General features: G+C 38.9%; 1 protein-coding gene and 1 non-coding gene across 2 annotated transcripts in view; both read left to right on the top strand.

Annotated features, from left to right (window-relative positions):
* Positions 1-12,456, top strand: part of RAB3GAP2 (RAB3 GTPase activating non-catalytic protein subunit 2) — a 112,567-nt gene that overhangs the window by 56,299 nt on the left and 43,812 nt on the right. Inside the window, exons 8-12 of the mRNA XM_070767967.1 lie at positions 263-362; positions 2,855-2,953; positions 9,344-9,492; positions 10,851-10,930; positions 11,051-11,140. Coding sequence (XP_070624068.1) covers positions 263-362; positions 2,855-2,953; positions 9,344-9,492; positions 10,851-10,930; positions 11,051-11,140 — 518 coding nt within the window. The remainder of the gene's footprint in view (positions 1-262; positions 363-2,854; positions 2,954-9,343; positions 9,493-10,850; positions 10,931-11,050; positions 11,141-12,456) is intronic.
* Positions 5,646-5,777, top strand: LOC139176560 (small nucleolar RNA SNORA36 family). The gene has a single exon (XR_011561022.1). It is a non-coding gene; the product is annotated as a small nucleolar RNA SNORA36 family (small nucleolar RNA).

Raw genomic sequence — 12,456 nt, 5'->3', positions numbered from 1 at the left:
ATCCTGAAAATATTCACCATGTACAAAGGCTCATATTTGAGAAGAATTTTAAGTCCTTGACCAAAAGGCATTCAAAAAAAAGTCTATTTGTTTTTTACTGTTCCTCTGCCTGCTATTGTCTTGTGTGTTGGGTGTTTGATGGTTGTTTAGTTATAGTATTCCTTTATTTTACATTAATCGTGATATTCAGCTATAACAGAAACATAGATATGCTTATTTGGCAATAATGGAAATATTTTCTTCTTTCTTATTCCTTTAACAGAATGAAGAGTTGAGTATATTATATCCAGCTGCCATTGTGACTATTGATGGATTTAGCCTTTTTCAGTCTCTTCGTGCTTGTCGAAATCAGGTAGCAAAAGGTAATTTGGGGCAAGAAATAGCTAACTTGTGGTGATATTTGTCTTATTTAATTTAATCTACTTAGAAAAATATGTCTTCTAAATTAAAAAGGGCTTCTGAACTAGTTCTAAAGAGAAGGAAAAAAAAAAAAAAAAAACACACTACTATAGAAATGAGAGTGTAGTAGATTGCTTCCCTGGCGGCTCAGATGGTAAAGAATCCACCTGCAGTGCAGGAGACCTGGGTTTGATCCCTGGGTTGGGAAGATCCCCTGGAGGAGAGCAAGGCAACCCACTCCAATGTTCTTGCCTGGAGAATCCCCATGGACAGAGGAGCCTGATAGGCTACAGTCCATGAGGTTGCAGAGAGTTGAACATGACTGAGCGACTAAGCACAGTAGATTGCTTAATTAGTAAGATAAAGGAGAGGACTAGATCTTCAGCTCTCGTGTTGCCAGCTGAATGGTTGGCTTTTTTTTTTACTAATTCAGCAATATGTCTTGGCCAGTTAAGAGAGAAGTTCAGCACTGGGATAGAGAATTCAGTTGTGTCTCACTGAGGAACCAGATTTCTCACTAAATGAGTGCCACTTGGGCCAGCATAGTAAAATCAAGTGATTCTGCCTTGCTTCCACTCTCTGGGGCGAAGAAAGCGGAATGTGTGCAGGGGGCGTTTTCCTCACACTAGGCAGGACTCAACAGGCAGGCAGCGTGAGCTGCTTTTAGCTAACTTGAAATACTTCTGAACAGAAAAAACTTAAGAGCCCTAAATATAATCTATGTAGGCAACTATGTCAGTTCCAGACTTTGGCATGAACCGTGCACTTTAACCTTCCCTACCCCTAGTTTAAACTCTGAGGCTATTTGAGGATATTGTGTTTCATTAAAAATCAAGATGTACTGTTATTTTCTGTTCCAATAAGAAGCAAAAATGCTGCCAGTAAGAGTCACGCCATCAGTTTTAAGATTCCAGTTTTAAAGATAGTAAAATAAAAGTAAAAAAGCCCCAAGTCAGTGCAGATACCAGTGTTGGTGCTGACTTACCCCATTTTCTTCTGGTTTAGAATAAAGGAGCCTTCATGGCCCTAAAAAGAGCAAAGTTTAGCTTGTAAATGATTTAGCTCCCATAAAGCAGAGTTTAATTCAGATGTGCTATCCAGTTCATAAAGATTGTTCATAAATCCAGAACTAAACTGTAAGACACAGAAGAAGCAATTTCTTCCAGGGAGAGAATGCAGCATCTCACATTGCAATAGAACAGTTTTCACTGTTTTTTCAACAGGTGGATATATATGATCAGTATCTTCTTGGGTGGTTCTTTAGTAGTACATGCTTTTCTCTAAAGTCAGAATTTGTTTGAATTTTTATACCTATTTTCATAATCTTTTAAATTATTTAAATTTAGTCCATGTAAAGTTTCAATGTCTTTTATTTTGGAGAAATTTCAAATAGTCACCATTAATATATATGTCATTTTCTATAGAAATTTCTATAAGAATTTTCTATAGGTTTAAGAATTTTGTAATTTTCTATGCATAAGAATTCTGCAGTAAAATAAACTAGAAATAGTTATGCTTTAATTGGTATCATTAGACATTTCATTTTTACTACTTTTGAATTGCCATTTATTTTATTATGTATGAGATCATAAAGCCATTTTATCTCCTAGCAAGTAAGTAAGCCATTTACTGCCCTCTTACTATAAGTTGCTCTAAATATCTGATTACTTAGCTACAGATTGTTGTGACTTTTATTTCACAGTATAGGAAAACTCTCTCTGGTTGGCCTTACTTTCAAATCTGAAGTGCTTAGAGGATTACTGTTTTCCTTTGTCAGAGTACTTTTCTTCATCTTCCTGAATAAATGACAAGAATCCAGCTGTATTCTAATACATAGCCTGAGAATGTACTGACACATGGGGTCTTGTGCATGAACCTGTGGCCCCAGGTGTAACTGCTGTTTTTCTTTTCATTCCTCTCTCCCTAGGTGGAAATGCCATGGTCGGTGATCAGCATTTCCTTCATTTTCTTGGCAGTGCTGTCGCTGTTAGCGTATCTTTCTGTCAAGCCTGGTCTCAGTTATTTGCATCTGAGATCCTTCTGTTTTGTCATGTGTGCTTCTGCGGGGTGTACCATCAGGTTTCACTAAGACACTAGTTGCTGCTTCAGGGATTTTATTCACTGTCTTTCTCAAGAGGGAGAAATTGCATACTTGGCTTCAATTGCAGTTTGAATTCACCTTGATTTTTGATGGTAGTCTAGAGTTTTTAGTCGTGTTTTTTAATTCCTTAAGTGTTCCAGAATCTCTTATGTCAGCCAGGTTAGTCTTTTAATATATGTATTTTATGTATATTGTCTTCGTGTGAGTAAATCTCACTGTATGCATGGTTTATATTACTTTATTTTTAATTAGTTTAGAATAATAAGTCGTTATTATATTTTTAATGATTTTTGGTAAAACTTCATTTTCTCCATTATATTTAAGTTTGGTTTGTCTAATTTTTATCTTTGACAGCTGCAGCATCAGGCAATGAGAACATCCAGCCACCACCATTAGCGTATAAGAAATGGGGTCTACAAGATATTGACACAATTATTGATCATGCTAGTATTGGTAAGCCATTACTAGTTCCAGTTCTTTTGGAACTTCTTATACTTTTTAATAGAAGTATCTCATTTATTGGAAATGCAGATTTATTCTCAGGGCTTCCCTGATGGCTCAGTGGTTAAAAAAAAATCTACCTGCCAATGCAGGAGACATGGGTTTGGTCCCTGGATACTGGAAGATCCCCTGGAAAAGGAAATGGCAACCCACTCTAGTATTCTTGCCTGGGAAATCCCATGGACAGAGGAGTCTGGTGGGCTGCAGTCTGTGGGGTTGCAAAGAGTTGGTCACAACGTAGCAAATAACATTTATTCTCATGTGAAAAGAAAATCATTGTCTTCAGTGAGACATTTGGAGGGTAGTTTAGACTTAGAGATGAAGTTAATGTCTTTAAGGAATGGTAGTGGTTTTAGTAATTATGCCCTTAGCATAAGCAGTACTGTACAGTTTTTTTGTTGTTTTGTTTTTATAAGATTGTTTTTTAATATGAGTCATTTTTAAAATCTTTTTTGAATTTGTTACAGTATTGCTTCTGTTTTATGTTTTGGTTTATTGGCCATGAGGCATGTTGGATCTTAGCTCCCTTGACCAGGGAGGTCTGCACCTCCTTGCATTGGAAGGCAAAATCTTAACCACTGGACCATCAGGGAAGTCCCTACTGTACAGTCTTGGATCACCCACTATTTGACTTAAGTTTTATACAGATGAGTTTGATTCATATAATTGCCAGATCAGTCTTCTAAAAATGTAACATTTAGATCAACAAAGTATAGAGCAAAGCGTATGTCTTCTTGTGACCTGTATTTGAAGGCTTGTTATGTTAGGTGTGAGGAATGCAGAGATGGAGAGACTTGGTTTCTGCTGTCAGGATGCATGTAGCTGGTTGGGAGAAACATGTGAAAACAATTACAGTATCACAGCATGTGACAGGGAGAAGGCAGTAGCACCCCACTCCGGTATTCTTGCCTGGAAAATCCCATGGACAGAGGAGCCTGGTAGGCTGCAGTCCATGGGGTCGCTAATAGTTGGACACGACTGAGCGACTTCACTTTCACTTTTCACTTTCATGCATTGGGGAAGGAAATGGCAACCCACTCCAGTGTTCTTGCCTGGAGAATCCCAGGGACGGCGGAGCCTGTTGGCCTGCCGGTCTATGGGGTCGCACAGAGTCGGACACGACTGAAGCGACGTAGCAGCAGCAGCAGCATGTGACAGTTGTCAGAATCAGCAAGTGGACCTATTCCTCCGGGGTGGGGGCAGAGGAGAAGCCCAAGGGAATCAGGGAACTGGAGGTTGACCTCAATCTGAGATTGAAAGAATGAGTGGGATTTGGCCAGGAGGGCAAGCATCAGGGAGGCAGTTTAGCGAACAAGGTTCACATGGCGGTGGAAATGCGTTGTGTGCAGGAGAAACTGACAACTGGCCCGAGTGAGGCCAGCCTGTGAGGAGCAGCCAGATTGTGAAGGCCTAGGATACTGTGCACAGGAAGTTTTATTTTTCTCATCACCATGTTGAGAGTCCTTAAAAGATTCTGAACAAGAAAATGGTACTATCACTTAGCCTGTTGGAAAAATCACTTGAATGGGTCAAGACGAGAAACTTAAGTGCAGTAAGAAAGCTATGATAATCTCAGTAAGAAGTGATGGGCTTCTGACCTAAGAGTAGAAATGGCGGTAGAGAAGAAGGAAATGTTATTTTTAAATATATTCCTATTTTTTCTGTTTAATATTATATGCTTGTTAGAGTTTTCAAATAGCACATAAAAGATAAAGAAAAAATAAGATAACTGGATGAGGTTTTGCTGAGAAACTACTTATACAGTCGTAGTATAGGAGAACCACACTGAATTGGATAGTCCAGTGTCTCAGGGCTCATTAGCAGTGCAACTGTTAGCTCCTCCTAGGCCTAAATTCTACTCATTCGAGATAATGAGTAGAATCAGCAGCTTAAGAGCAGGGTGGTTTTTGGCCAATGGTCCCAAGGAAATACGTATCCTGACTTCATTTTCTTTTCTGTCTTTGACCTCCTGGTGGGGCTTCCCATTGTCTGAATCCAGCTCAGAGTCTGGGTTCATAACATGCACACACCGGGAGGGAGAGAAGGAAGGAGTGTGAATCCAGAGGGGTGAACTGAAGATACCTAACACAGAGCTCATTTGTGTGTTGTGGCATTTCTTGTATGGAATACAGATAGACCTTGTTTTATTGCACTTTGCTTTATTGCACTTCGAAGATACTACATTTTTCACAAATTGTAGGTTTGTGGCAGCCCTTTGTCAAGCAAATCTCTGGGTGCTATTTTTCCAAAAGCATTTACTCACTTCATGTTTCTATGTCATATTTTGGTAATTCTTGAAATATTTCAAACTCCTCTACCAGCGACAAGATTAGGCGTCACTAAAGGCTGAGATGATGGTTAGCAATTTTTAGCAATGAAGTATTTTTAAATTAAGGTATGTTCATTGTTTTTTAAGACACCATACCATTGTACTCTTAACAGGCTACAGTATAGTATAAACATATTTTTATTTGCACTGGGGAACCGAAATATTCATTTACTCACTTGGCTGCGATACTTTCTTTTGATGGTCTGGAATTGAACCTGCGATATTTCCAAGGTCTGCCTATAATCTGTAATAAGCACATTGTTGGTAGACATTCCATTTATCTTTACTTTTTATGAACACAGAAATGTTGCAAAACTCCAAAGTGTTGAGTTCAGTTCAAGGTGACTTCCTTGTTCTGTTAATTAAACTTTGGAACATTGAAACAGGCTAGGAGAAATGACTGGATAGAAAATTTTATTCTATTCATTTATCTCCCAGCCTACAAAATGGAAAAATAAAAAAGAGGGGGCATGCCATGAGCTTTATTCCATGTACATCTTTATGTAAAGGTCTGATTAACTCATTCAACAAAGAAGTGAACGAATACCTGTTGTGTCCCAGACACTAGTTTTGGTGCTAGAAATACAAGGCAGACAGGACCGCTGCCCTGATGAAGCTTAGATTCTTGTGATGGGGAGACAAAAGAGAAACAATTAAACCAAATGAATAAATACGGTAATAACAAAATGTTAGTGAGCATCATGAAAATAAGCAGAGGGTTATGACAGAAGTAAAGGAAGGAGGGGACTAGGTACACAGGTGAGCAAAGGCCTCTCCTGAGACACGAAGGATGGGAAGCAGCCACTGTGTGAACGTAGGATATGCATTCTGGGAGAGAAAGCAGCAGAGACAGAGGCCTGGTCTAGAGGGGAGAGGGGATGGCATGCGGTCAAAACCTGAAGGAGAATGAAATGAGAGCAAGGAGACCAGCAAAGAGTTTGTTGGAACAAGAGAGAAGGAGGATTTTGTCTCAGGAGGAGGCAGTGGTGCTAGAGAGGAAACAGATTGGAGATGTAGTTGGCACTTGCTAAGGGATGGATATTAGAAAAGAGAGAAAGGGAAGAATCAGAGATTTCTTAGTTTTTAAGTGTGAGCAACTGGGTGAATGTTCGGGCTGTGGCTGAAAAGAGGATAGGAGAAGGAAGCGGTAGGAGTGAACGAGTGGAGGGTTATGGTTTTTACAGGTTAACTTCTGATGCAGACTTCCAAATGGAGATGCCAGGTAGACAGATACATGAGTCTAAAGGTCAGGGAAGAGGTCCAGATTATCAGTATAAATTTGGGAGGGAATGGTTAACTGTGGAATGCGTTACAGAATTCAAGAAGGGAGATTTGACAACATTCATTGATTCTTAGAAGTTTAAGTGGAATGGTGAGAATGAAAGCTGCATCGGAGTACATTTAAGAATAAATATTTATTTCCACCCCCTATTTTCAAAGCTCTGAAACATAAGAACAAGAAATCAGCTCACAGTATCTCCATTTTGACTCCAGTCCTGACTTCACTAAACTTCTTACTCATTTTCCAGCTCCTGGTGAACGCTTCCCCCGGGATATCCGAACTTAACATATCCCAAACCTAATTCTTGACTTCTCCCATCAAACTTGGTCCTCCTCTGTGCTTCTCTCTTGTTGTCTCCTCTTGCTTGCACCACAAGCTTTTGAGTCATCCTTGATTCTCTTTTTTTCCTCACCGGTCCTCATCCAGTCCACCTTTGTCTCAGCTGCCCTTACGGAAAATCTGGATCTGACCACGTCTCCTCTCCGTCATTGTCGGCATGGTAGGCCACACCACCGTTGCCTTTTGCCTGAGCTACTGAGGAAGTGAAAATCCTAACTGGTCTTTCTGCTGCCTTTCTTCTTGTCCTAAAATGTCTTTACCCAGTAGCAGCTAACATGATCCTGGTAGAATATGATTCATATTTTTGCCACTTCTCTGCTCACAACCTTCCAGCGGCTTCCCATCTTCTTCCTCATAAAACCCAAAGGCCTTGTATCTCCTGCAGAACTGCCCCTTTCTCACCCCTGTGTTCCCCCACGCTGATCTACTTTTGATCCTCCGCTACACCAAGCGTCCTCCCACTTTGGAGCCTTTGCAGTTGTCCCTTCTGCCTGGAGTTTTACCCAGCTAGTTACATGGCTCTCTCCCTCACTTCAAACAGGTGTCTGTTCAAATGCCATTTTATCAAAGTGACCTTCTTTAGCCAGTATACAGGCCTCGAGAATTATCCAGTGACTTTAACCTTACGGAAGTTTACATTAAGAACTGTAAGGTGTTTCACAGTGTGGAAAGGCCTCAGATGTTCAGGGAAAACCCTAAAAGACAAGGTAGTAACAAATTCAGAAGGAAAAAAAAATGTGCATTTAAGGCATTGTAATTACAGTAGGCAGCTCGTCTCAGCAGTAATGCTTAGAGTTCTTTATAGTGAGAAGGGTGAATGTGAATTTAATTTAAGATTTGAGATATGGTTATATTGGAAGAATATGGAGAGAAAAAGAAGGACTGTAAGTTATATTTTCATTTATCTTCAATCAGTGAAAAATAATGCTAAAATTGGTGACTCAAAAAACAAAATCACACACCTATAGTGTGTAGAGTACAAAGAGAAAGCATTTTGAAACTTAAAATTTCAATTTATATGTGATACCATTCAGCCTTTGATTTTGTGCTGGTACAGTCAGCATATTTAATCATGTCATAAAAACACTTTGTATATTGAATCATGAATTCATTCATAAACACAGAACAGGCATTCTAATCTTTCAGAATAGGTCAACTTTTGTAAGGATTAAAATTTGATGACTTTAAATCCTAAATCCAGTAAGACGTTTACTTATGAACACCTGAAAAGCAGTTCCTTTCCCAGGACTGTCTTTCAGGAGCAGTGCATTCAAAATAGAGGCAGTACATACATAGGAAAATGAGAATAACTCCTGTTCCATTCTGCAGTATGTTTGTGTTCAGAACTGGCTGTCTTTATGTACCAGGAGCATCTGAGCTGGAAGACATCACCCGAGACGAAATCTAGCAGCAGATCTTTACTTTCTAGATCTCTAAGCTCACTTGCCCCCTCCTCTCTCTCCCGCCCAGGTGAATTTAAATGATGTTGGCTTTTCCTCTACTGCTCCTCAGCATTGTCTACATTTACTCTTAGCGCCATGGGGAGATCAGCAGTAACTCTTCATTATGGAAGGCTGGGGATTTCTGGACTAAAAAGCAGATGTTTGAAAGGGTTTGTTTTCACTTCGGGAGAGGATATGGGAGCAGAGGTGCTCTACTGCCTTTCTGGTGTGGACGTGAGGCAGCACTGCCTCTGTGGAATGCCGTGTCACAGCACTTAATAAAATTGTTTACAAATGTAGATCCCCTTTTGAGCCTGCTCTTCTGTTGATGAGGACTTGCCATACAGATGAGCTTATACATAGGTATACAAAGATCTGTCAAGGTCATATATTGCAGCATTATTTGTAGTGGTAAAAGTGAGAACCAACTCAGATGTCCATCAGAAGGTCGGATCAATTATGGCATGACCACACAGTGGAATACTCTGAGTGACTGCCAAGAATGAGGCATGTCTCCTTGATATTTTATTAAATTTAAAAAACAAGGCACACATCAGTTGATTTGGTGTGCTGTCATTTATGTACCTACATTTCTGGAAAGCAATGTAAGAAAATATTTCAGTTGTTACCTCAAAAAAGTATACTTATACCTGGAGATATTGGTAGATTCTATACTTCTTGTACCATTTGAAGTTTTTATCTGTTTAAAAAATTAATGCTTAAATTGTTTTATACATTTTATAGCTTAGAGGAATTGTAGATGGCAATTTTAATATCTTATGGATGTTTTATGGCATTGATCTTGTAGCTTTGAAAAATGACTTTTATCTATTAAATGACACTCAGCAGTTAGCATTTTAGAATGGAGTTCTAATAAAAATCTAGTAATCTAAAATGACAGTGTCATTTCAGTGCATTAAAATTACATATTGTTGCTGTTTTGTCATTAGGTATTATGACTCTGTCCCCTTTTGATCAAATGAAGACTGCCTCCAATATCGGTGGATATAATGCAGCAATTAAAAACAGCCCACCAGCCATGTCTCAGTATATCACTGTAGGGTCCAGTCCATTTACAGGCTTCTTCTATGCTTTAGAGGTAAGTGTTTCATCATTGATTTTGATTTTCAACGTATATACAAATTGGATATGGTAATAGCCTTAAAAAGATTAAGCAGTTTACATTTGTAAGTTTCAGTATAAGCTGAAATTAGTCTCAACTCACTTTCTTCTAAATTCTTTAGATTAACTGAAAATGTACTAAAGTCAATGTAAAATAAGCAGCCTTCTTTGTTTCTGATGCCCCGAATTCTTAGTTGAGTTGTCTTAAAATATTGGTGCAGTTAGTCAGAAGCTTAGAGTTGTTAGTGATGTTGGCCCATGAGGGAGTTGAGTAAATGAGGAATTGTAAAGATAGAATGAGCTGCCAACTATAGCTGATGAAGTGGTGAAACTGCTCCCTAAAATTGGGGAGATTTAGACTTGGCAGTATTAGACTTGGCAGCTCTGATTTCTAACATAAAAAGCGCCCTTCTCAGAATTGTCCAAACAGTCTTTTTACTTTAACAAAAATATATTTTTAAAAAATAGGTGGGGGGGGATAAATTAGGAGTTTGGGATGAATAGATATACACTCCAGTATATAAAATAGGTAACCAACAAGGATTTACTATATAGCACAGGGAGCTATATTCAGTATCTTGTAATAATCAGTAATGGAAAAGAATCTGAAATGTATGTGTATATATAAAACCGAATCACTTTGCTGTATACCTGAAACTAACACAACATTGTAAACCAGCTATACTTAAATTTAAAATAAGTTTTGTACAATATGAAGTATTTCTAAATAAAAACTGACTGAAAAAAATATTTTAAAAAGAGGGAAAAGAGCTAGTTCGGTATGGATGAGAAATCAATAGCCCTGTTAGAATAAGGCCATTTTAATGTCCTAGTTTCGGAGAAGGCAATGGCACCCCACTCCAGTACTCTTGCCTGGAAAATCCCATGGATGGAGGAGCCTGGTAGACTGCAGTCCATGGGGTCGCTAGGAGTTGGACACGACTGTATAGCTTTCAAGTAGACAACCTGAGCGACTTCACTTTCACTTTTCACTTTCATGCATTGGGGAAGGAAATGGCAACCCACTCCAGTGTTCTTGCCTGGAGAATCCCAGGGATGGGGGAGCCTGGTGGGCTGCCGTCTATGGGGTCGCACAGAGTCAGACACGATTGAAGCGACTTGGCAGCAGCAGCAGCAATGTCCTAGTTTAGATTTTTTAATTGTCTACAATTTAAAGAGGGAAATCATGAAGATTATAAACTATTAGTGATTTTACTTTTCAACTGTAGAGTTAAAACTTCTGCTTATATTTCTACCCCCTACCTTTTTAAAGTGCATCTCATTTAGAAAGTGTATTTTGTTTATTTGTCATCTTTCAAATGTTCTGTTTTTCAGGGAAGCACGCAACCACTATTATCTCACGTTGCACTTGCAGTGGCAAGTAAACTCACTTCCGCTTTATTTAATGCTGCCAGGTAATGACATCAGTTTAAATAATCTAATTTTCATCTCACTTAGTTTTAACTTGTATTTGGATGGTCTGCACATTAAAACACTGGAATCCGTGGTTTTAGTCTAAATGCTCTTTCTTTCAGTGGTTGGCTTGGTTGGAAGAGCAAGCATGAAGAAGAAGCTTTCCAGAAGCAAAAACCCAAGGTGGAACCAGCTACCCCATTAGCTGTAAGGCAAGTCTGTCGTGCTGCTCTTGCATTTTAGTATTTTTAGAAATGGACTGTTAAATGTATGGTCTTTCCATGTGCTTAGCTGATTTATTGATTTCTTGAGTCTTTGGAGCTCCTATGAGTCATTAATGTGAGACTGATGTTTTCTACCAGAATGTAAACTTCATGAGAAGAGTGGTTCCTATCTGTTTTAATGACACTTGTCTCCCCATCATGTAATAGATGGCTTATTTTGTGTGTGTGTGTTGGGTGTGTGCTTACAACACTGTACACTTAGATGTACAGTAGAAATATTGGGTTTTTGATAGCTATTGAACTTCTTTCAGTAAAAAGTTTAGTTTATTGATAAGCTGTAGAACCTTAAAAAGGACATAGTGATTTCTTAAAAAAAAAAAGTAAAAATGGGATCACATATATTCAAGCATTATGCTTGAATAATGCTGGCTTATGCTTCCTTGTTTGTTCCAGCAGTACTGGGGGATATTTAGTGGATTTGTCAGGTTTTGCAGGGAGAGGGCATGAGTGTTGCTTGATTCTGTTTTTATATCCTTTTTTATTACTCAATATAAAGTACCACCATGAAGGGAAATAAAAACCTATCCCTTTTTTTAGATGTTCTTCAACTGAAGAGATGTAGCTAATTATCTACTGGGGCTTCCCTGGTGGCTCAGAGGTTAAAGCGTCTGCCCGCAATGCGGGAGACCTGGGTTCAATCCCTGGGTCGGGAAGATCCCCTGGAGAAGGAAATGGCAACCCACTCCAGTATTCTTGCCTGGAGAATCCCATGGACGGAGGAGCCTGGTGGGCTACAGTCCACCGGGTCGCAAAGAGTCGGACACGACTGAGCAACTTCACGTCACTTCAAAATGTATTGAAGATTATCTTCTAGAGTTTTTTCCATCTAACATATCACATCCCCAGTCACCCAAGTATGAAGAAATAAGGCAAATGGCCTTATGCACTGCATGGATGTAACAAAGTTTCTGAGTACTTTGTCTCAGGAAGTTTTTTCAAAATGAGCTATTCTGGTTCTTTCTCAGTACTTCCTTACTTTTATTTTACCCACAGTTCTAATAGGATTGATTATAGACCAAGAACAGTATACAGATAACTATTTAGAAGAAGGAAAGTTCTTGCTTCAGGCAGTTACACTGATATCAGCAGGATATGCTATCTAGAGAAGAAGAAAGAGAAAAGATTAGAAATAAGAAAATATAGACAAAGATGCGAGTGTAGGAGCAAAGTATTCTAAAATTAATTGGTTGTCAGGGTAGTTTCATATGACATATTGCTTAATCAAGGAAAGATATAGTTGTACT

The sequence above is a fragment of the Bos indicus genome, chromosome 16, assembly GCF_029378745.1.
Source record: "Bos indicus isolate NIAB-ARS_2022 breed Sahiwal x Tharparkar chromosome 16, NIAB-ARS_B.indTharparkar_mat_pri_1.0, whole genome shotgun sequence".
NCBI lineage: Eukaryota > Metazoa > Chordata > Mammalia > Artiodactyla > Bovidae > Bos > Bos indicus.
This window is presented reverse-complemented; position numbering and strand designations above follow the sequence as displayed.